Consider the following 25,945-nt stretch of genomic DNA (forward strand, 5'->3'; position numbering starts at 1 on the left):
CATGAGAAGCTGCATACCCCAACATTTTGCAGAGAACCCAAAAAAAGACAATTCAGCCTGACCCTCTTAGCCATATATATTTGCCAGTGAAACTTGCATGTAAAAGGTTTAACCCCTACCAGAACCAGTGTGGTGTGGTGATTAGTGTGTTGGATTGGGAACACAGTAGATCAGGGTTCTAGTCCCCACTAGGACATGAAGTTCCCTGGGTAACTTCAGACTAGTTAAGCCTAGCCCAACACACAGGATTGTTGTGAGAATAAAATGGAATAGTACTATGGAAGCTGTTTTGGATTTCTTGCAAAAGGAAAAAAAAGGTGGAATATAAGTGCAAAGCAGCTACAACTCACACCTACATTCAGTTCAATTTTGCTCTATTTTGGTCATAAAGTTATAGAGGTTATGAAATGCCTGAACTGAGGCTACATCTCAAAGACAATTATCAGTGCTTCCCTAGGCACTACTTAAATGAAATTCACACCTCTGCTGTTATTTAAATTAATATCTGGGTGGTTGTTCAGATGAATGCAAAAGTGGAGGGGAGAGATTTGTAATGCAAATGAGCTTTCCCCTTTTAAACTACAATTTCAGTGTAAGCAAGATCATGTATGAACATTAAGTCTCACAAACATGAGATATCAGCAACCAAACTGATGAACTTAGTCCAGTCAGATGTACTGAGCCAGTGGAATACTTTTTCTTCCTCTTGTGTTACTTTATTCTTAGTGTGCTGTCTGAATTGACATTTCAATCCGGTGCTGAGAGACATCTCAGACTTTAAAAAGTCCTGCTGGATAAGGCAAGGCATCTTTTTTCCCACAGGAACCAGCTTGTGTGTGTGCCCTCTTTCCTATGTTATGCTATGTTAGTCATGAAGCCATGCCTGACCCATCATGACACCATGGACAACACTCTTCCAGGCCTCCGGAGTCCACTTAAGCTCACATGGACTGCTTCAGTGACTCCATCCATGAGTCACCTCATTCTCTGCCGTTCCCTTCTTCTTTTGCTGTCAATTGTTCCCAGCATTAGTGTCTTCTCCAGCCCTCTTCCCTACACACTCAGTAATTGCTTTTTGATTAACTGTAATTTGTCCTCTCATCTGAACCAACAGACTAGTTGGCACTTGTCATACAAACCAGAATCAAGCCCTTATCTAGGCTTCTTAGGGTTCAGGCAACACATCAGTAACAGAAATCTGAAGTTATAAAGTACAAAAGTTAAAGACCCGGGGCTTTATTTAGTCACTGCCATTGCCATGGAGAGTGATGTAAATTTTAAGACTGTCTTCTCAGCACACCAGCAGTTAAATTCATGCATGCTAAAATAAACAACTTGAGCCAAGTAGTTAACTTGTAGAGAGGGGGCCAATCTCTCACATATTGCAGTCCACTCAGATAGTATCATCTGATTATGAGGAGTGGGTGGAGGACTTGGCCATTTCAAGGTTACCTTGCAAGTTTCTTGGGCAAAGCATGAGAGCCAGCCTGCCTCAGAAAGGGCGGCAGAGCAGTTTTTCAGAGTTGGAGGGGGAGCAGATGCTAGAAGAGATCCTTGCCCAGGTCACGCAAAGACAGGTGAAGTGAGCAGACCAGTTACAGGGTTTTTAGCATTCCCACCATCTAGTACAAAAGCCACAAGAGCCAGCCTGATGGTGCAGGCAAAAGCTTTACTGAGGGGAGGAAGTTTCAGTTTGGATTCAAGTATTCACAGGGGCAGATGCTTCTCCTGCATTCCAAGCAGAATGCCCCTTTGATTTATCCTGTTCTGTAGCAAGTTAAGTGTCAATAAAAGAACTGCGCTTCTAAGGTTTCATTTTGAATCTGATGAAAGAGAAGGAAAGAGGGAATTGACCTGCTCACAACATAACTGCCCAAAAGAAACACACTCTTTGGCAGCTTCCGAATCCCAGTGTAGCTTAACTAGGTGAACAATAATAGCTTTGCTGGAATTTAAATGTAATAATTTCACAACCTAAGAAAAACTTTAGCTTCTTTACAACAGCAGCTTCTGTTGAAATAGCCTCTCCTTAGCAGATTATATCTCCAAGTAAATATTCCCTTGAGCTGAATAAACACACATAACCACATCTAACTAAAGTTTAACAGGAAAAAAGTTCTTATTATTTAGTTACTACTACCTCAAACTCGTTGCCAACTCCCTTTGCCTTAGGAGGCTCTCTAATATTAATGCATAACAAATTAAACCCAAAGCATGCTGAGGTAGTACTGTGGCTACCACAGCCCTGTTTGCTGCATTCCCTTGGTTGGGCTGGGAACACCACTAGTCTCCATAAATCTGCATACAGTGCGTGGGATCAGAGTCAAGGCATTGTGGGGAGGCCTAAGGGAATCACTGCAATTCTGTCACAAGATCCGCTGAATATACTCATTGCAAAAGAGCAGGGCTTACAGCTGGGAAATAAGGATCAGCACACTGGACGCTGGAACAACAGGAACAGGCTTGCTACAGACCCTACACTATCTGAGGTCATTTAAAGAACACTACAAGACAGGCAGATAAGCATGGGACAAACAAGCTATAGGATTGTTCCAAAAGTGAGTAAAGAAAGTGCATGTAAAGGGGGAGCATGCTAGGCCTCCATCAGCATTTCACCACCTGCACATCACATGGAGGGTGATATTCTGAGAAGGAAAGCCTTTTCTGTGGACCAGCGATGCACTGAAACAGAGCTTGACAATTTTTCCCAGCTTTTGATCTGATGAGTTAGACTTTTTTCTCCATAGGCTAAGACAGCCATTATTTTGCTAAAGACATTTGCACAAATAAAGTCAATGGCAAAGTAATAGTTAACATGCACAAAGGCAGTGCGCAAGGTGTTCGTGTGAGTTGCTCACTCTTTCTGCCCAGTCAAAGCTATTTCCAGCGCACTGGACCCTGCAGCTTAACCCCCAACCATTACACCCAGCTGATACGAACAAAGGCTATTCTTGCAGACCCCACATACTTTCTGCCCATTCCATGCTAGTTCCAGGTTACAAGACTTGTCCAGGGGCTCAGGTTTTCCCAACCCTAATCTGAAACAACCTGAAACCTAACACTAGTGCTGGCACCAACTCACTTTGTTGCAAGGTGAACTAACTCCTGGATTTCCTTTTCTGAATGGAGCACAGTTCACACGTTTTTAAACCAGCAATGAAATGTGCACAAATCAGTACCCCAAGTATTCTAAACTAGAATGATTTGTGCAAAATCAGGAGATTTGCACAAATCACAATGTTCATAAATCCATTTTATGGAAATTCTCCAATTCTGCCAAACCTCACTAGAGCCAGTTAGTTTTTTGGCTTGTATTTGTCCATGCTGTTAAAAATGCAAGCAAATGGTGGTCCATCTTAAAGAGGGAACCCTGCAAGGAGATGCCTGATAGCCTGCTTCTGCCCATCAGAATGGAAACAAGCAGGAAATCCATCCCCCTCGAATGAGGCGGATTTCCCTGTCTTGGTACATGCCTGCTCCCAATTGTCAGTGCAGCTGTGCAAAACCCCCTTCCTTTCCTTCTTTATGGACAGCTGGTAGGCTCTGTCAGATCACTTTACTGCATTACTACAAGGCATTGTGGGCCAGCACTCCCAGATTTGCACTCTGTGCCTGGAAACAAAAAATGTGCCTTTTGTCAAGATATTCAAAGTAGTCCTCTCCATGCTTTCCCTCACACCTTCCAGTCTGAAAATCGTACTGTTTCCTTAGTCAGTTCATTTTTTATTTCAAACTTGACTCCCTGGGTCTGTTCCAGATATTATCTTTTCCTTCCAGTATCTTTTAAGATGCCAGAAGTTTAAGAAACAAATGTATTTGCACATGTGGTGTTCCAGAAACAGTTCTAATACAACAGCCTTGCAAACCTCCCAGGTATTTCAAATAGCTGTATGTCAGATTGACCTCTGGTATTCCAAATACTCCGGTGCATTGTTGGAAGTTGCACTTTAAAGTAATTTCCAATGCCAGTATTTGAAAATGTGTACAAACCCCCTGCTGTCCACAAAGGGGCACTCCTTCCTCATGTTGAAACACATGGCAATCTCTGCTATTTCTTTTCTTCCTCCTCTAGTCAGTTGCTCTCCTACAAATAAATTCATAAAAACCTTAGTTTTAGCTTGCTTTTTCTCCTAGCCAGGTTACAGATTAGGGTAACCTGAACTGTGTTTCCTTCTTGTAGTTTAAGTGGAAAGGAAGTAAATGAAAAAGGGGGCTGAATTAATTACAGGCACCCTACTTTTTAGGGAGATTATTAAGAGATAAAAACCTTGAATGATACACATCCAACCTGTGTGTTGTTAAATTTCAGCAAGTTTCTAGACATGTAGTTATTAATATTCTTTTGAAAGCATTAGGTATCTTTTTCATATATGCTGAAATGTTCTGTGTAGGCAGGGCATATTACCATTATTCCCTTAAACAGATAAGATAATGGATCTGAGACACTGCAGGCTTACTTAAGACCATTCAATTAAGTTCATGGCTGAAAGTTAATTCTGGCACCCCACTGTCAAACCAAACTGACTTGCGCACATGTTTTAAAAATAACAATCTTCTTTCCTAATGGCTTCTAATGATGCCACTTATCTGCTGATGTTCTATTTAATATTCTATTCAGACTGCTGTGCAAATGTCCACTTACTTGGTGACTGAGCCCCATTTAATTCAATGGTTGATATTGAATAGTAGAAGGGTGATTTTCTACATGAGGCCCTTAATCAGCTGTTACCTAGTTTCTGCTTGGTTGCAAAATTGAGAAATATTTCCTTTCCTGGTTTTCCATTGCATAACCTCTAGGTGGCACTGTGATAGACAACGGTGCAAATACACAAGAGGAAAATGTGGTTTCTTTCACAGTTGGAATTAATTGCTTCCTTTTAAAACAAGAACTCACTGAAAGTGTTGGTTAAACACAGAAACAAAAACAACCATGAGTAGTGAATGACTAACACATGAAAAAAGCTCATAGACTGGGTCATAATTTTTCTGGAAGTATCACTACACGAGAATCAAGCTCTTTTTGAAACATCATGCTTCCTGAAGAAGTATAGTTTGAGCAATTTAGCACTCACAGCCTTCTATTTGTGACTGAAATAACTTGGTCAGTAGTCACTAGTCATATCATACGTCATTAGATCCACCCTCAAAACAATCCAGTGGAGAAACCGAGAGTCAGGTACTTGCCCAATAAGGGGTTTATGAATGTCGGGCATGATGTGGTCAAGCCAGGACTAGGAGGAAGGAGCAACTGCTCAGGCCAAGTTGCACGTGGACATAAGTGAGCAGTGGTGCTCCTTGCTCGCTCTCCTGCACACCTGACCTGAGCCTCACAACGCTTAGCACAGCCCGCTGAAGTGGATTTCTTTGACACTCCATCTCAGTCAATTTAATCTGAAGGCATCTGTCTTCGTGAAGTGGTAAACTATTAGAACATATTTCATTGGAGAAACTTTGAAGATGGTTAACTCTCCAAAATTGCTTAAAAAATAGTCATAATTTTTATTTTTGTGCAACATGGCTTATCAATTTTAAATCCAATACTAATAGATGATGAGAGTAATAATAACAATAGCAATATAATAATGCAAGGCATGAGAGTTATCATGCTATTTAAAATAACCTTCTTATATTTCCCAATTTTAGACTCTAAGACGAAGTGATATTTTTAGATGGTAACTTAGTTTCTGCTGTGTGGGTTGTATTTCCCACCTCATTGATGTTTCAGTCTGTTCCCCCAAGAGATATGCTAGTCAGAGAGAAAAACACAATAGATGATGTTAGGATGATTCACAATTGCACAGCAGAGTGTATAGCTAGCAATAAGTAGAGCTATGTCTGTGTGTGAAAAAGGGCTGAGGGCAATGAGTTCCTAAAGGTGGACAGTCTGTGGTGCAGTCGAGAATCACCACATGCTCCTAGTTCATGTTGTGAACTGTGAACTGTGGTCTCTTTGGCATCCCTTGCATGAATGCTGTAAATGAAAGTGTTATTTATTTTGTAAACGTTTACAGCTGCTCCATAACACACGTTCTCTGACTCATTTCTACAACCCATTTCTACAATTCCTTCCTTTAACTGTTGATTGGGAGCTTTTGTTCGTATGAAGGGCCCTGGAAAAAAGAGTAATAGTAAAAACATGCTGAATGCACAAGTGGGTAACTGGTTGCATGCGAAATGAAAGGGGGAAACCTGTTGTTGCAAACCTGCTGCTTTCACTTCCTTCTACTGGGGTGAAAAAAGGCCTACTTCATAACGATCAGTGTCAGTTCATTTCTATTCAAGCAGACATCAACATGGGAAACTGGGTGGAAAATGAGGGACTCTCCATATTTGTCATTGTAAGTACAATAACCATTCATTTTAAAGTTGAATGTTCAGTGGTTGTCATTGGTTTAGATTGATGGAAAACTCTTAAACTGCAGAAGTGTTTTAATACATGCTTTGATAAATGTATGAAGTCTCAGCATGAAAGTCTTTAATATTTTAAAAATGTTTCATTAATTACCAAGCTTGACTGTGCAATAAGCAATTAGTGGAGAAACAGATGTGAGAGAAAGCAGGCTCACCAAAAGTGAGAGGGTTAGCTCTGCCTTTTAAAAAGTGTATAATAAATTTTTGGCCAGTGTGAATTAGTATTTGTATACATAGAGACATCCACTTCGTATTTTTAGATTTATTCTGTTCAGTCCCATCAAAATTAAACAACTGGGGAAAAATCCACTGGAATAGAGAGGGAACTATAGGCTGGGCACAGAAACCCGGGTTTATATGAATGTCTTACTCAAGTTCTTATCACTCATGAAATACTGCATTCACAACAGACAACCCAAAGATGTTATTCAAGCAGCCATCAAGGGCTTGGATTCACAGAAAGTAAAATAATAAATGGGCTTTCAGAATCTCCATTACATACTGCTCAGAGAATGTGTATTATTCTTCTCTATCGTATACTCTATTTAGAGAATATGCATTTAGATTATAATATAATACTCCATTTATCTGGTTAATAAACAAGCTGAACACTTGAAACGGATAATTATATTATTGGACAGTCCAAACAACTAGAGTTTAAAAAGAATGGATAAAATATAGTTTTCACAAAAAGTTGCACTCCTTTCCATTGTAAAATTGCTGTGATAGCTGGTGAGGGGAAGGCAGATGGATTTATCAGAACATGAGATTCTCTGCTTCCATATTTTTTAGATGGGAGTGTGTCTCTAGCCCTTGTCAGACTTGAGACAGGCAAAAGGCGCAGCTTATTTTCTGTTCTTCCATTCTGCAACAAACTGGCCCCCGCCTGCCTTCCTCTCACTGTCTTGGTTCATCTGCAAGGCTTTCAAGTGGGATGGCCATTGTCCCAGCTGGGAAGCGATCGATGCCTCATAAAAAGCAAACTAGAAATCCCTACCCCTATACTAAAATTTGAGTTTGGGTGCCAGTCCCCATGGGTCATAATGTGCATTGTTGAATCTCAATCAAATTGTCACTTTAAGATGGTTTCAGGAGGCTGTGAACACAAGTAGTCCGTTGATCATCGGCCCCATATTTCTTTCATATTTTTCTTCATGAGGACCATAGCCCTTCTGATTGTTTATCTCAGTATCTACCATATCCTCTAGGCACCAACTCAGCATGGTTGCCTCACATTCATCAGCTCCGTTCAGTCATTTGTATTTCACAGAGATATAGAGAAATCCATAGAGCCAAGAAGAAGACACAGTCTTTCAATATCAATAGCACAGTACAAAGAACTAGTATAATCCATATGCCTCCCTTATTCTGATTTTGTTGCAAACTACCATAAACCCTTCATTTCTCAGCAAAGGTTTTACCACAGCATCATAAAACAGAGCCAGGCAGACAATAAATCATGAAATACCTGCAGTGGTCTGGGTGAATTGCTATAGATCACAAGAATTACTGCCACAACTGGCCTTGTGCTAGTTGCTTATCTTTTAGGCTCCATTTCCTCAACCTAAAACATACACATTTTAACTGGATGTGTTTGACTTTGCACAATTTTATAGCCATGTTGAGAGTTTTGTTACAGTCCCTGAAGAGTATTAACTCTGATTAGCTGACCTTGGGGTTGTAGTAGAAAACAAAGTAAATCCCGAAGTATAGCCCTCAATTTCATGTCCTGTATTTCTTCCTTCAGATAGTATGGCTAGGCTTAAATGTCTTCCTCTTCTGCTGGTACTACTTAGTTTACGACCTTGGGAGACAATTCTACTATACAAGAAAACTTCTTGGGGTAAGTATCGAATGTGTCCTCCTCGTGTGCTGCAAAGCAGGGCTGCCAAGTCTCAGGCCCAGCAACTAGCTCTGGCTTTTCAGCCTCCCTAGAAGGTGCATTTCCTTCCCTTTGCCCCAGCCCTTCCTCGCCACCCTGGTTCATGGTGCAGCTTTACTCTATGCTAAAATGGTTTCAACACCTCTCCTGTTGCTGAGGTCTTGACAGTAAGATGTTTAAGCTAGAGTATGGTGGTAGTGTTGGGATTTTGGCCTGCCCTTTTTGCCTTCCACCCGCATCCCCACCCCACTGGAATGTGGTCCTCAGCAGCTTGCCTGATATGGAATTCAGACCTGGGCTGAAAGAGTTAAACCTCCTCCATAACTCAGTAACTAAATCTTTCATTCTCGTCATAGTCTTTTGCGAGTGAGTTCTATTTTCTTTTCATTTGAATTTCTTTCTGTTATCCTTGGATTTATAGCCCTAGATCTGGTATTTAGCTCTCTCTTGTACATAAGGAGAACCAATTTTATTCTTTAAGACTCTCCATTAGCAGTTGTTGTCTGAAATAGCTTTAATAGTGTTACATGCTGACCAAAGAAGGGCAAAATCTGCAAAACTGAGTCCATATGGATATTTATGTGCCTGTCACCCAAGTTCAGCAAATTTCACTTGCCCTAACAGAAGGACCCCTACCTAACAAACATGTTTTCCTTAAAATGTTGTAACTGGGTTTCATTGTGACTATTACAAAATAAAACTGCTCAGTATGTTCTTTTCTGCTCACTTTTAAGCAATCTTAGAAGTCCCTGTTTGATTACTTCCCTTCACTGATTCCATTTCCCTTTTTCTTCTCCCATTGTTACAAGAATCAGCTGTCTAGTCATCCACTTAGAAGGATCTTTATTATTATAAAATGATTGTGGCAATATGACAAGGCCTACTAAACAAAATCACAGGAATGGCCTCCATATTCTGCTGGGCCTAGAGCAGGGATAGGCAACTTGTGGGCTTCCAGATGTTGTTGGACTACGGCCCCAGCAATGCCAGTGGTGAGATGTGATAGGAGTTGCAGCCTGGAAACATCTGGAGGGACACAGGTTGCCCACTACTGTTCCAGAGCTGAGATAGCTTAAGAAGCCAAAGGAGCAGGATGATCTGGCAAGCCTTCCAGGTTAAGGCCCAAGGCAAATTCTGAATTCGGACATTGCTTTCTCCATTTCCCAAGCTTCAGCTTAATGCATCTTGATTTGCATAGGAAGATGAAACAAAGTTGCAGCAGGGATGGTAGGAGCAGGGATGAGGAAGGAAGAGGTGGAAGAAATGACTAGGCATGTGGGATAGGGACAAGTGGCGCCAACATGGGTATGAGATACAGCTGGGTACAGAAGGAATAATGACTTGTGTCCCCTCTTCTCAAACAGTTGCTCAGCAAATAAGCAAAGAGTGAGGGGTAAAAGCTACTTCTTGTCTGTATGCCTGTGCAATTAAAACACCTTTGAGTTCCCCAGTGTGACAGAAGAAGGGATAACTATACAGAGAATGGAAGAAAATCCATAAGGTGAACTTGCCTATTCCAGAACATGAGACAAAACTTTTGTTTTTAACTGAACTGTACATATGTGTAGGGATAATTTCAGAGTATCTCAAGATGATAGAGGGAGAGGGAGAGAAAGATGTTTGGCAGAAGCAGCATACGGCCATATAATAATAAACAAAATATAAATAAATAAAAAATAATATAAATAAATAAATAATAATAATAAACAAGGTGGGTTTGAGGGGAAAGAATGGAGAAATCAATGAGAAAGTGAAGTAGCAATGAGATGAATATCAAAAGGAACCAGATTCTTAGAGGGTAAACTCTGTCTCTTCTCCCTCCCTCCCTCCCTCCCTCTCTGGCACACACACCATGCTACATTGGCAACTCTTTGTGGCCTTCCTCTTTCCACAGATATTAATGATAACCATCTTCTGTACTAGATGGTAGAACTGACCAGTGAGCTCACTTAAAATTGATACACCGAACCAGTTGAGGTGATAATAATGCAGACATTTTCCTGCCTCCATTAGAGTTGGTATATTCTCATGACAAAGCTCTGTCCATTGTAGTGAGAGTCAATTAGCCAGATAAGTATGAGCAATAGGATGGGATATAAATGCATGTAATAAATAATAATAAATAAATAAACTCCATTATACTATGTTAAACCTTCTTGTGTGAACTGGCCCAAGCCATTTTTGCATCGAGTATTCTGTATATCTATTCAGCACAATTCCCATTTTTCATATATGCATGCAAACACCCCACCCACACACACACACTGTGGCATTTGTATGCTGGTACACCCTGTATGTGAGAAATGGATCCATCCGTCTTCAGCTTCAGTTCCAAGGCATCTTTCAGGTAATGCTGTCTGGTTAACTACAGCCCCATTGTCTTCTGTTTAGCCTTACCTGGCACTGGCCCGGGCACCTGCAGCATGTCTGAATTTCAACTGTATGTTGGTTCTGCTTCCGGTCTGCCGAAATCTGCTCTCGTTTCTCAGAGGTTCAAGTGCGGTAAGAAGCAAAATTATTTCCCACTGTTAGTGCAAAATAACAGCCAGATTATTATGACTTTAATTTCAATAATTTACTAGGCAGCCTGTTACACTGTGCTTTGTACATTGTGCAAATATCTTTAGCTTGGCACACTCCAAATGTGGGACTTGTGTAGGAAGGTAAGCAGCAGAGGATTCCCAGGTCAAAGACTTGAAGACAGACAGTCAGGGGAGAGTGCCTCCTCCCAAATTCCCTGATTCCCTTCTTTCCCTGCAGTCTCCCATGAAATCTGACTCCAGAGAGTTGGAGGAACCCCTATAATACTGGGGAAAGTGGTACTGGAGCCTGCAAAGAGAAGAATCAGCAAAAGTGCCTCCTCCTATCTATCAGTGGGAGCATTCTGAGTGGATTGTTACTCACGCCATGCTTTCACAGGTGGAAAAGAACCCAGAGCCAGGCAATCTGTCTCACTCCAGTGGTCTCTTGTTGCTGCATCCTTAATTTGGCAAATAGATTTCTCTTCATTGTCAAATCTTATTCCATAAAGCCAGCATAAACTAGGCAGGTTTCTATTGTCCTGCATTCCATCAGCTGATATGCTTCTCTGAATCAGAAGTCTTCTTCAGATGGAAGGACAACCATGGATTCAACCCCATGTGTCTTATCAGATATTCTTGCCAGCAAGGAGAAAGTGATGTGCTATGTATATACTGTAAGTATATATAAACTTACACATTTCAAGCATCACCTTGCACTGAAAGGGATGCAGTTTAGCTTCTAGAGTTGCATAGAAGATTTCCTTTAGTTTAGGAAAGCAAGAACACAAAACAGCTGGTTTAAAGGATTCTATGCACAAACTGACATATCAAATCTATCAAAGCTAGAACATGCTATTTCCTTTCTGGACAAGAACTGTCTTAAATTGTTGGGGGAAATCTTTCATACTTCTTTTACTATACTTTTACAGTATGAAGCTAATTTAACTTCTACTTTTTCTGACATGTATTTAATTAGAATAGGACCAGGAATACTGACTGAGTCAACACCAGAGAACACTTTCAAGCACACACAAATCCTCTTGTGGTTCTTCCTCAGTCCGTACCATGTAGGAATCAACAAATTACCTGTCATTCAAATCCCTGGTTATTTATTTATGGATTTACAAACTTGGTAGGGACAAAATCCAATTTCACAATAATGTAATGAGATGTCTCCTTCTCTGCTATTCACCATTGTACACTGCATCATTTTGCGTGAAAACATATCTTACTGCAGTGTGATGGTATGTTTGGGCCTGGGTGAGTCTTTCATATAATGTGAAATTAAAAGCCACAATGAACACCATCATTAATTTGTGCCAGTTTCAGTAAGCCTAGCATATAAAATATATTATTTTTAATTGATATATGTATGCGGATGGGTGTGTGTGTGTGTTTGTATACAGAGAAAGAACATTGACCATATTAAAAATAATCCTCTATCATAGATCTCTGTTCTGTTCTTGAATATATATTGCACTTTCGATATAACAAATTTGTTTGCACTTCCTCTTTTGATTCAATAGTGCTGCTCAGTGCGCATCAGACGGCAGTTGGATAGAAACCTCACATTTCACAAATTGGTGGCCTGGATGATTGCACTCCATACTGGTAGGTCCCTTGAAACTTTATATTTAGGATTAAGTTTCTTTGGTTTCAGTGCAGATAATGCTCATGCGATTTATATTTTTTATATGAGTTCGCAGGAATGGCTCAGAAGTGAAGGGAGACAGGCAATCCACATGTAGACCAATTTCAAAATTGTAGGGGTTGGGATGAAGAAAAATGTGTCTTTCATAATAATGACACTTGATTCTTAAGGGTCTTGTGTAACCAGAGCCTCCAAGACATTGAATAAAGATACAGTATAACCCTGCAGATTTATAATTCTAAAACAACCAAGTGAAGAAGGAGAGCATCTGATTAGAAGCCCACACCAGGATACATTCTAATGGTTAAATGCTTTAGCTCTTAACCTGGCATATATCAGGAGCTTTTCTTTTTCTCCTGTCATATGTCCTCACTAAGTGCATTTGTGAAATCTGTTTCTGAAGGTTTTTTCTTTATAATTTATTCCAAACACTCATCCATAAAACATGCATGTGAAAGTCCACCTGAACCAAACAAAACTTACTTCCAAGTGTAGATGTGGAGGACTGAGATGTAGGTAAATCCATTGCTCAAAGTTATGGCTAACATTAGCTGAAAGCAAAAGAATGAAGGATCCAGTATATGGAGTAGCACCTAAAAGACACGCATGTCAACAGATATTCAATTTTACATTTAATGGGGTGGCCTCAGCATCCAAAGTAATGAAAATATAATTTTTTCCCGATGACCAAACAACAAGGGTTGAAAGTATAAAATAAATCTCTGTCAAGAAGGTAGGAATGCATAAAGATGAGCCTGGGGGCAGATGTTTTGACATCAGAAGTGTAGGTCAAGATAACCATGTGCAAATGTAACTGTGAATGTTCAGTTACTAATCATTGCAAAGAGCTAAATGCATAAATTCACTGTGTATGATGACTAGTAGCTGGTCCTGAGTGAAGATGGGCTCATTGTCTATTGTTACTGTACAGCTACAATAAAGAGTCTTAAAAAATGTAAAATTCCTTGCTGATCTCTCTCATGGTCAGACAAGAAACAAGAGGGGTTTTGTTGTTGTTGTTCTCAGCAGTAATGGACAAAATGGGGGGGGGGAATCCTGCATTTTAAGTGTGATTCATCTCATATGTTACATTAACATTTTTGTGACTCTGTTGATTGATTTATTTTAGCCATCCACACAATTGCACATCTATTCAATGTAGAAAGGTTGGTGGATGCACGTAATGAGGAAGCCATTCATGGAAATAGAACTATTCAGGCAGTGCTGTCTGATTTGGGTGATCGAAAAGATGAAACCTATCTGAATTTTGCTCGACAAAAACTTAAGGTAAGCAGCTACATTCTTGAACAGAGATTAGACAGAGATTGGTTTCATCAAGGAACATTTATATTACTCAGTAACTGCTGGAACTCCATGATAATGCTTTTTCTTGTGAAATTTTATCCCCGGAGTTCAGAGGTTGGGAAACTGTGCCCCACCAGATTTTGTTAGACTCCAGCTCTCATCAGCCCCAGTCTGCATAGCCAATCATCAGTGGTGGTGGGAGTTGGAGTCTGCCAATACCTGGTTTAAGTGTATTATTGTTGAAGAAATAAGATCAGGTTCATCTAGGTAAGTAGATTTAATAAGCAGTTGCAGGAGAACTGAAACTGACAGGGTGCCCCCTGAAAGCAACAAGTTTCACTCCCCATGAAGAAAGTCCTTGTACACCATTCCTTAGTTATACAGAGGGAATTAGAAACCTGTTCAGTTACTAGGAATGAAAACTACAGAAATTACAGATGTGGCAATTAACAAGCACTTCTCTGCATGCTTTCATGTGAATTTATAGCAGGCAGAAGCTCCATCTTGTGTCAAAACAAAATGTGAGCTATAACTGTGACAAACTCCATAATAGGATAGCACAGATAGCTGTGATTCGCTGCATCCTGAGTCTTTTCAAAAATATGTACTAATTGCCATTCTTACCACATACATGGTTAATTTCCTACCAGGCTTAGACAACCAGAAAATTTTCAGAGCTTGAACACCTTCTTCTTCTACAGTTATATGAATAAGAAGCTATGAAATGAATCCAATTATATTGCCATGGTTTTTTTTCCTTTCACAGAACCCTGATGGTGGCTTCTATGTAGCATTCACAACCTTGGCAGGCATCAGTGGTGTTATCATCACCCTGTGTCTAATATTAATCATCACTTCATCTACTAAAACCATTCGAAGGTCCTACTTTGAAGTATTTTGGTTCACCCACCATCTGTTTGTTATCTTTTTTATTGGCCTTGTCATTCATGGAGCTGGGTAAGCCTCTGCACTGAGTCAAATACACCATTACATAAACAGAGCGATTGCATATCTGGAAACTGAGTCAGCCACCTGCTGTGGAAGGGTTTGCACTCACCCTGGGGAGCAGGTGCAAAGCTCAGTAGCGCTCCTTGATCCAGCACTGTTGCTGGACTGGGGGCACAGGCATCTTTGATGGATGAGAATGCCTTATGTCAGCTCCGCCTGGCAAGGCTCCCACAATGGTTCCTGGGCATTGTTGGCTTGCCAGTGATACAGCTCAGCGTTCGTAGTCTCAAGATGGGGACACTGCATTGTCCTTCATGTGAGGCCACCCTTAGGCCTTGGTCTTGAGGCTGCCCTTGGTGCAGAATGTCACAACCAGGCTGGCTGTGGGAGCTGTTTGCCACCAGCACATTTCCTCTGTACTGAGGGAACTGCACTGGCAGACTCTATCTTATCAGGACAGCTTTAAGATCTTAGTGTTTAAGAAAACCCAAACAAACTCAGGACCAGAATATTTAAGAATCACCTGACCTGCCTATTTGAATGCAGTACTGATCAGGAGATACACTTCTGATGGTGCCTAAGATATTCAAAACCTGGTGCATGATGACTCAGAACACAGCCTTGGATTACAAATACCCCTTTCCTGGTACTCCCTACCAACATGTATTGGACAGGTATCAACCCTTCTGAGGTCTTGGTGCATATTAAAAACTTGGTCCAGCAAACTTTTCTGGAAGGATGCTTTTGTCTTTTTCCTTGCTGTTATGCTATGGTTCTTTCTGAGTAAGTGTCATCTTGTATTTTATGTTTTACTGTATTTCTTGTTTATCACTTAGTCATTTCCTGTCAAAGTAAGCAATGGACCAACAGGGGATTATGCAATCAGAAGCTGGTCCAGTGCCCACTTTGCAGCTCCAATTATCTTAAATTGGCAGAATAACATTTGTTAAGAGAAGGGATGACCAGCTTCTCCTTTCTCAGGGTTCCCAACATATTTTGCTCCATATCTCAACTCCTTCAAAAATGCTCCAGCAACAACACCTGTTAGAAGGAGCTTGAGAACCATGAAATGGGTGAGGCATTATACACAAAAGTCAGGCAAAAAGTGTCTGGTCAACCACCAGAAATAGTTTAGCAGGTCACAGATTACCTGCCTTTTATTTTATTTTATTTTATTTTTGGTACTCCCAGTAAGATGAAGACATTGATGTTATGATATCAATTTAATTGCTGTTAATGTTTCTCATTATTCAGTATTACCATTACTGAGATGTATGCTTGCTGCTATTCCCAGACAAATTGTACGTGGACAGACACGTCCCAGTTTGGATGTTCATGATCCAGAAATCTGCTCCAGAGATTACACCAATTGGGGGAAAAAGTCTACATGTCCTGTACCACAGTTTTCTGGAAATCCTCCTATGGTATGAAGTTTTGTTTGTTTTTAAAAATGCAGCTATTTAGACTATTGAAGATTTTGATTTTCATGTTAAGCAGCCACATTACTAGTAGAAAGGGTGGGACTAAATCATGAGAATGCACAAAGTCCAATGCTGGATCAGGCCAAAGGCTTGTTTAGCATAGCATTCTCCTCCCACAGTGGTGCACCAGCTGTCCACAGGAATACCACAAGAAGCGCACGAAAGCAACAGCATTGTCCCACTGTATTTTCAAGCAACTGTCATTTACAGACTTCCAATATTGAGGGTAATGCATAGTCACCATGACTGATAGCCAGTGACTGCTATATCATCCATGAATTTGTCTAATCTCCTTTTCAAGCCATCCAATTTGGTGGCCATCCCTACGTATGTCTTCTGGCAGTGAATTCTGTAGTGTAAATATGTGCAGTATGAAGAAGTGCCTCCTTTTGTCCACCTTGAATCTCCCTGCACTTATCGAAAGAAAAACAAATAGATCATAGGTATATTTTCTCAACTCTAACTTCAGTTGTTAGACAAAGGGTAAGCTCTCTCAAAAGGAATAGACATTAGCCTGTTGTAACTGAAGTAACTTCCTGAACTGACAAAATACTTGCTAAGTTTTCCTCAGAGCATTGGGTATGGTGTAGAGTCCGAAGAATTTAGTGTTGAAATCCATTCCTGTGTTCACAATTAAACCATTGATTTATTTAACAGAATATCCTTGCCTGCTTTGTCTTCTTTCTTCTGTTGGCAGACCTGGAAATGGGTAATAGGCCCTATGATCCTATATGTCTGTGAGAGGATAGTGAGGTTTTGGCGATCAAAGCAAAAAGTTGTTATCACAAAGGTAAGAGTCACAAAAGCAAGCTATGTTTTCATCTTATTCAAAAAGTGCATTTGCAAGCCATGCTAAGCCACCCTGCAAATAAGCCACCATGGGTTACTTGTTCATTGAACAGACAATTGTGCGCACCAGGGGTTGCTCTTCCCTTCTTCCCCCTCTGTCCTCCAGTCAGTATTCCAAGGTCCTTCACAGCAAAACCCATCTTGTCTCTCCTTCCCCACTCCAATTGCTAACATTTTCATTTGCCATTATTCCCCCCACCCCTAAGAACCTCAACAAAGTGCAATCAAGGCATTTTTTTAAATGACTCCTACAAATTGGGCAACTGTGTTTATAATTTGTATTAGTTGGTCACAAGTCCGTTCTGATGACTATCTGTTGTGCGTGGTCTTGTCTAGTCAATTTCCCTGTCTGTTCCAGGAGTAACTGCTCCAGAAAGTAGCTGCAAAAGGGGTGGGAGTTACCCATGGTAGGTTGTTGCATCATCCAGAGAAGGTGTGTGAGACATTCTGTCATTACCTTGCAGTCAATAATGCATGGAAGAACTGAATCCCCATGTTGGAGAGATGCTGCAAAATTAATCAGAATGTCACGGACCATGAGGGAAGTTAATCATGGGCAGGAACCAGGTCCACCCTGGCAGACATGGATTTCTCAATGTCCTCCTTCCCATGCTAGTTCTCCAGCCCCCTGAAAATGCTTCACAGAGAGTCAGGAGACCCTGCCGAATGGTGTTGGCTGTCTGTGGTGAGGCAGAGGGATTTGCTGAGGGTGAAATGGGAAACTCCCCAGAACTGGGTGGAGAACCTTCTGTCAGTAGAAGGCAGATCCTACATTCAATTCTGTAGGCATGGCATTTTATTCAAAACATATTCCTCTTAATCAGGAATGAGCAACCATGGGAGGTCCGGGCATTTTCATTCATTGTAACCTTCCTCCCCTTGGCAAACCACTCCATAGTATATAATAGTGCTAAAACGGACACATTTTCTTGCCTGCAAGCTAAATCTGCCATTTTGCAGAAGCTACAGAATGCAAAAAGTTCATTTTGGGTTGTGCTGGTAGAAGTTTGGGTAGAGGGTTGCATGTTGCTCAACCTCCTCTAAATATTTTTCCTCAAGTAATTCCCTTTTGGGTGAAATGAATTTCAAGTAAATAGGATTTGGATATGTTTTCGGTTTTGTGATTGATGACCTTTTCTCCTTCCTTTTCTGCATTTGTGCTGACTCAATGCAAGCTTTGACCAACCCAGATTCTTTATGGTGTCCTGAAAACCTTACATTTTATGTCACAGGTGGTCACCCATCCTTTCCAAACATATGAGATCCAGATGATGAAGAAGGGCTTTAAGATGGAGGTTGGTCAGTACATTTTTGTGCAATGCCCTGCAGTATCCAGGCTAGAGTGGCACCCTTTCACACTGACGTCTGCCCCTGAAGAAGACTACTTCAGTATTCACATACGTGTTGTAGGAGACTGGACAGAAGGCTTGTTTAAGGCTTGTGGATGTGACAAGAAAGAATTCCAGGAAGCCTGGAAACTGCCCAAGTATGTACAGCATACATAAGGGTCCATTTAGCAAAATGTCAGCTGTTGCCCTCATAACCCCATGGATTGGCTTAAAATCACAGTGCAGGAGGGTGTGATTTACCATAGAGGATCGTGTGCAGTTGTGCTGACTCATAGAGCTCCAAGGGGCAGAAATAGGATGCTACACAATGGGGCAAAGGGGGATATGCTGTTCTTACCAGCTGTCTGTCCACCACTGTGTTGCAAGCCACATAGTCTCCTTCCATCAAACATTTATTGCACCTTATTGTGTTTGTCCCAGGCAGGCAACGTGGCTCATAACACACTACTGGGATAGCACACTCAGCCTTACGGGAGTTGCCAATCGCAGCACCCAAAACATCCCAAAAGTAATTGACCAGAATTAGAATAAAGCTGGTTTTGGCTCTAAGTCTCATCTCAGGCTCCTTTTGACTTGGGTCTGGGGTCCACCTGGGTTTGCCCTAGCTGTTGACTGTCTGAGTTTGGTAACACGGGGGCCAGTTGTACTGTATATGGTTAATCTTCCCTAGGAATGAGGTTGACTTCTAAAGCCGGGAGGCCATATTCAGCAGACTTCTAATGCTACTGTAAAGTTAGGAATGCCAAAATAAGCTAGTTATGAAGAATAAAAATTTGCTCCATTTTTACTGATTAGCATTATGTATTTTCTAGTTTTAAACAAGCCCTGCCCCAGTAAGTCTGCTCCCTTGGCTGTAGCCCCTGCCCTCTTGGCTGCAGACTCCCAACTCAAGAATGCAGATCCTGGGACCCTTCCAAGATTGCAGTTTAGCCCTTAGGTCTTTGCAACACAGTTATCTTACTCCCCTACTCATAAAACCCAGCTCAGCAAAAGGATACAGTTCTGATTTGCACAATCCATCCCAGAATATCTTAGCTTAATTTGGTACATGATCTTACACTGAGACACCTCTCCCAGGGGAACTAGCCCCTGAACATATACTGACTGAGTTCAAACAACACAATAAGTGGCACTCAAGGTTTTATTTATTTATTATATTTATATCCCACATTTTCCTTCCAGGGAACTCAAGGCAGCTTTCATAATTCCCTTTTCTTCTCCAGCAGTTGAATATCAGTTGCATGCAGGTTGACACTGAAATGTGGGTTGCTGAAAAATGGGGTATTATTTAATTAATTTATATACCACCCAGCAGCCAATGCTCTCTGGACAGTTCACAAAGTTATAGTATCATCTGAACTAGCTGTGCCAGTAGCTAATCATGAGCAATTCATTTAGCAATTCAACAATTCATCTATTGTTGGGCTGTGAATTGTAGGTAGTTATCCTGGAGTTATCAGACAACCCAGCACACATTTCAACAAGCCACAATTCAATGTCATCCCATGCTCAGCCCATAGACAACCACCCTTGAGTCTGGGTTATCATGCTGTCTGAACCCAGTCATTGTGTTTTTGGTTTTAACTTGGATGATTAAAGACAACATTCATTAGAATATGTATGGACTAATCACAGTTGTAATTATCAGTTCTATTCTTACTATTCTAGAATAGCTGTAGATGGCCCCTTTGGCACTGCTAGTGAAGATGTATTCAGTTACGAAACCGTGATGTTGGTTGGAGCTGGCATTGGCGTAACCCCTTTTGCATCAGTCCTCAAGTCTGTGTGGTACAAATACTGCAATGATGCTATTAACCTAAAACTAAAAAAGGTATGTCCTGGATATATCCCCAAGTTTACGACACTTGCTTTCTAGCCAGTGCATAAAAAGAGAAACTAAGAAATATAAAGAAGAACTCTGGACTTCATCCAAACATATCTATTTACAAAAAGTGTTGTGAGCAACTAATACTTTATGTTGTCATGTGTCCTTTCTTAGTTTGTGTGCAACAATAGAAAGCTGACAGCCAGGATTTAGCAATTTCCCCATTCTATCTTTGTTCCATTTGTCCACCCATCCTGCATCATGCTATATTGCACACAGAGGGCTGATCTGTGCAGCCACAAGATCTAATGGCACAACAGAATGCTGGATTGGAGACAAATGTCTGTGCATATGTTGTCAAATCCTTCAGATTAGAGAAGTTAAAATCTCTGTCCCTATCCCTACTTTCACAACTACCATTTCTTCCTTCCATTTACAAATTACATAGTTTGGCCTTCACCAAAGGAAATTCCAGAGGACCTTGTCTGTGGGAGCAAAGGAGTAGCAAAGACTAGTCTTTGGAAACCAAGGGTTGAACTCATAGGACTTGTAGCTTATTATTGTAACTGAAAGCTAGAGGAGCAAATGAGTTAGCACTAAATATTTTAGGGAAGTGCTTAATACTTCCTGTAACCTTTGCAATCAACTTCAGCCTTACCTTGCCTGGGGATTGTTGTTTATGCTGCGTAAGAAGAACATCTACTCAAATGTAAGTTACCATTTCATTGAATGGAAGCAGCGAGTATTTGAGAAATACTCCTGGTCATTGGCCATTATGAGAGCCTAGTGACCATCACAGGTAATCCAGATGATTGCCTTTGATGTTTTCAGGGTTTAAGAAGAAAACTAGGAGAATTACTGTGACAATATTCAATCTTTCCCCTTCTAGATCTATTTTTACTGGCTCTGCAGAGACACCCATGCATTTGAATGGTTTGCTGACCTCTTGCAATCATTGGAGACTCAAATGCAGGAAAAGAATAATGCAGAATTCCTCAGCTACAACATCTGTCTTACAGGCTGGGATGAGTATCAGGTAAACACACTCTCATTTGGAAGTCTTTACTTGCTGGAGTGCGGCTGTGTCCATCTGTTGGACACTCTTGCGTTACGGGAATATTCTTGAGGACTACTACTCTTCCTGCCACTGCTGACCCTCATCTGATGCTACAGCTTTCTGATAAAAACGTTTTCTGACTTCATTATTTCAGGCTGCTCATATTGCAGTGCATCATCAAGAAGAGAAAGACGTGATCACAGGCTTGAAACAGAAAACCCTGTATGGGAGACCAAATTGGGAAAATGAGTTCAAAATGATTGCAAGTCAGCATCCAAGGTAAAATTGTTCTATAGAACAAACAGAAAGGTGGCTCATTTGTGTTACTTATATTTTATTCTATGAGCCAGTAACTAGTTTTGTCTTGCCATGGGTCCAGTAATTGATGGGTCCCATTAATATTGGTTTCCTGCATACTACACTACTTGTAAATATGAACGAATCAAGCACTGATACTCTTGCAATAATCCATGTGGAATCATCTGCCTTCACACTCTCTTGTTAAAATTTTTGAAAAGTGGAATAATCCATTGAGCATATATATCTGGGATGAAACTGTCCAGCATGCAGAGGTTCCACAGCTGGTTTGCAAAGCCTTCTGGGATTTATCCTTGGTTGGAACTTGTGTCTCAGATACTAGCAGGGGCTCCTGTGCCCGTCATTCCTCCTCCCAGCTGAGTTACTGGCAGTGATTGCCCAGGGTGCCATTCCCACTACAAGTCCCCTCTCTTTCCATGAATTGTGCTGCCACTTGGCGGTGCTGGGGAGAGAGGATGTCCTTCCCATTGTTGGAAGAATGACTAACTGCCCACCTCCCTGCTGCTACATCCAGTCTAGGACAGGAGGCAGCAGTGGGCATGCCTTTGTATGCCAAACAGGAGAAGAAGTCGCATGCGAGGGAATCCCTGCTGCTACCTTGGATCCCCGAGTGGGCATAACAGCAGGAGCACTGGAGACTCGGACAGTGTGGAGAAGAGCATCTTTTCTGCCCAGCATTGGCCAATCGGCAGCACAAGTTGTTTGTTTGTTTCATGTTTATACTACCCTATATTTGAGGCTTTCTGGGTGGTCAACAAAAGTTAAAAACTCAGAAACAACAACAAATAACACAAATCAACAAAATTGCAGCAGTTGCAACTGAATCAGCATAGAGGCATAGCAGCAGTACAGAATAAAATGCAATATTAAAAGTTACATATGTAAAACTATGGGAACTCTAGATGTAAGAATGAATTCAGACATGCCTGCCTGCCACATGATGGCCAAGATATAAGAAGAAATGAGAGTTCATCCAGTCCATATTCTGTTCACATAGTGGACAGTGGCCATTCAGAGGCCCATGAGAAACACACGAGTGGGTCCTAAGCAGCACAGCACCTCCCCCTGGCAACTGATGCACAGAGAGACATTTTAAAGCAGACATATATCCAATCCATGTAGAAAGCAGGACAGTTAGAAAACTAGGACACTGTCTAATAGTGGCTGGGTTCACACGCCGTGACTAGCAATCCTGGATGCTCACCACGGTGCATAGTTGTTTGCATGGGTGCGCCTGACAGACAATTAAATGTTTGTTATACTGGCGTGGCTTCCACCTCCTCGCTCAGTCCTCCTGCTGTTGGCACATATCCCATCAATTCCATCCCCTGCTAGAAGATCTTACAGTAGCTCCCACCCTTTCCAGGGATTCTGTGGTATGACTGTGGAAACCACAGTGCTGGGTTCCAGTGATCATCAAATCATGGTGAAGCATGGAAAGCACAGAGCAGACCATTATTTCTTGTCTTGACTTCTCAAAACCAAACGTACCATGCTGAAACACCTCAAATGACACAGCAAATCATTCTGTGTTAAAAACCACCACGGCAAACCTGTCCCTGAGTCAGACCATCTAGCCCAGTATTTATGTATCTGATTTTTTTTCTTTTGAACCCAAAGCAGCTGACATCACTCTCTTCTCCCTGCTCTCAATCTTATCCCCACAACAACAACCCTGTGAGGGCTGAGAGTCTGTGCCTGGTCCAAAATCACCCCGTTGGCTCCATGGCCAAACAGTCCCAGTTTCGCACTCCAAACCATTACACCACACTGGCTCTTCCAGCACTGTCAGTTCAACATGGACCAGCAGCAGCTCTCCATAGTTTCAGGCAAGATGCTTTCCTAATCCTACTTGGAAATGCCAGGGATTGAATGTGGGACCTTCTGCATGCAACACAATCACACTGCACTGCCAGGCGATGGCCCTTCGACACCGTGTGACAGCCTGCGTGCTTGACATGCTATGTTTTCTATGAACAGGATTGCTTCACAGAAACTTCCCAATTATGGACGCTCATGCTACAAGCATTCAGTCATAACGTGACCTTACTGAATGATAAGAAACTGACTGAGGAGTGTGCATGTGTGAATTACCTTTTGACTTTCTAATATCAGTATATCAAGTCCTGGTCTCACTGAGGACTAGAAAAAGCTTTTGTTGTAGCCAGGTTGCTTTACTGGACTCACAAAAGCACGAATACTCCTTGCCAGCATGCAAGGGGTGTCTCTGATTTTTAAGTGCAGTAACATTTGCCAATGTTCTGTATAGAACAATGTTATTTCTAGAACACTTAAATTCCCACAGTAGCATAAATTATGTACCTTCTTACGCAACTGAACATTACACTTTCTTCTGCCAACAGTTCCAGGATTGGTGTTTTCCTGTGTGGACCTGAAGCCTTGGCTGATACCTTAAATAAGATGTGTATTAACAATTCAGATGCTGACCCACGAGGAGTGCACTTCATATTCAACAAAGAAAATTTTTGAAGATATATGTACCATGAAACAAAGAAAAACAGAAAACTTAGCACTTCTTTTTGTCTGGACTCTGAACACAATGGATTTTGCGACAGTAAATTTCCATCTCACTGCTAAAAGTTCCAGGTCTGCTTGCCCCAGTGTTTGAATTCCCTATAATTTTGCAGTAAATTTATTCTTCACATTAGACTAACTTAGGCTGTTGTCTTAAGTCAATAAATAAGACTCACCGAACTCATTAGGAAATACAGCAGTGGACAGTGTATAGGACTGAACATGTGACTGGAAATTCTATCCTCCCATGCTTTAGTGTGACTTCTTTTGGTGTACAAAGCCACCTTTAACTATTCCTATAAAAATTAAGGGCTGAAATCTGGTGTGCATTTTCAAATGCTTTAAGGATTACTCAGAATGATTCCCCTACTTCTGATGGCACCAAATTTCCCCAGCGAGTGCAGAAAGACACTTCACTGGTGTGCCTCAGAAAGAGTCTCTACCTCCCCAAGACTGGACTGCCACCCAGTCCTCTTAGAACATAGTTGATACATCGGACAGTGTATAACTGCCCTGCCCGCACTCTCTAGTTTCTTTACAATCTGTTTCCGCCTCTTCAGTGCAACTGACAAGGTCAGGGAAAGTCCGCCATTCTTATCTGCATGTGTTTTTCTTTAAAAGGCTATTTATATGTACAACAGATTAAGCACCTGCCTGGCATCAGTGAAATTGACAAGGCATCCCTTGATCCAGTCCGTTTCACTGGGAAAGGGGTGGATGGCCTGTGCCAGATGCTATGAAAAAGGAAGACGACTCGAGGGGGCCCTGCCATACCTGTTAATAGGTGCCACAGCGACTCTTCCATACAGGGAGAGGAGATGAATGTTAAACAAAAGCTGTTCCCAAATGTAGACCACATAGTGGGTGCAGGACAGAAAAAGAGCATCAGATTGAATACAAGTGTCTATAGGGTCCAGAAAATACACATAAAGATTGAAATGCAATTGTAAATCTACCTTTTAAAAAATCTTGATACAAGGACATTTAAAGCTGCACTCCTGTCTTTTATATCTGCACACCAATAAAAGAAAAGAAGCTCAAAAGCACGTTAAGTGCCACATTCAGCACATTAAATGTTATTGAAGAAAATAGTTCTGAGATAAAGCCAGTTGCTTAAGATGCTGTTTATCTTGTTGCAAGGAGAAGGGGGGGAAGAGAGGATATATTTAGGGAAGAGCAAACCAGATCAGTCCAGCATAATAGTTACTAGCAGTTGTGTGTGTGTGTGTGTGTCCATGTGTGTGTGTAAAAGTCCGCCTTTTCCCACTTAATATCCTAATTTCTTATCTAAAAGGGGTTTTCCAGGACCTTTAGTTGTTCATAAGGAATGGTGAACAAGTGCTGTAATATGAAATATGCTGGTTTTGATACAACTAGCTCATCCCATTAAATATTTGAAGTCTGTGTCTGCATTTATCCTCCTGTTTCTATATTACTCTAACAGTCTTTATCATTATTAGCTTCTGTCTTTAAGGAGACTCTGCCTCATGCAGGGCACTTACAGGACTGAAAGGGGACCTCACTACATGCCGTCTGGCAGGTCCTTTCTGCATCCTGGGCCTCCCCTGTTGGGTCTGGCAGTAGCCATGGTGTTAATAGCAGTGCACTGCTCTATGCATTGTGGTAGAAGGGTTCGGGAGCCACTCTTTTAAATGCCCCACAATGCTCCTGATCGCTCATGATGCAGTTATATTTAATCCTTCATATAGGTGTTCCCCAGGTGTTACTGTCTGGAAAGTAGGGACTGTAACCTCTTGCTTCCCAAAAGGCATCCCAGATATTAGTGGTTCTTATTTTATGCACTGGACTGTT

General features: G+C 41.3%; 1 protein-coding gene across 1 annotated transcript; it reads left to right on the plus strand.

Moving 5' to 3' along the window:
- Window positions 1-6,270: 6,270 nt before the first annotated feature.
- Window positions 6,271-25,537, plus strand: LOC123029220 (cytochrome b-245 heavy chain). The gene is made up of 13 exons (XM_044441892.1): window positions 6,271-6,338; window positions 8,159-8,254; window positions 10,685-10,795; window positions 12,342-12,426; window positions 13,596-13,753; window positions 14,538-14,728; window positions 16,014-16,143; window positions 16,898-16,990; window positions 18,282-18,535; window positions 20,067-20,229; window positions 21,113-21,259; window positions 21,435-21,559; window positions 23,962-25,537. Exons 1-13 carry the CDS (start codon window positions 6,294-6,296, stop codon window positions 24,086-24,088), a joined length of 1,725 nt encoding a protein of 574 aa, XP_044297827.1. The 5' UTR covers window positions 6,271-6,293; the 3' UTR covers window positions 24,089-25,537.
- The last annotated feature ends 408 nt before the right edge of the window (window positions 25,538-25,945 follow it).

This window comes from Varanus komodoensis, unplaced genomic scaffold, assembly GCF_004798865.1.
Source record: "Varanus komodoensis strain SLA01 unplaced genomic scaffold, ASM479886v1 scaffold4, whole genome shotgun sequence".
Classification (NCBI taxonomy): domain Eukaryota; kingdom Metazoa; phylum Chordata; class Lepidosauria; order Squamata; family Varanidae; genus Varanus; species Varanus komodoensis.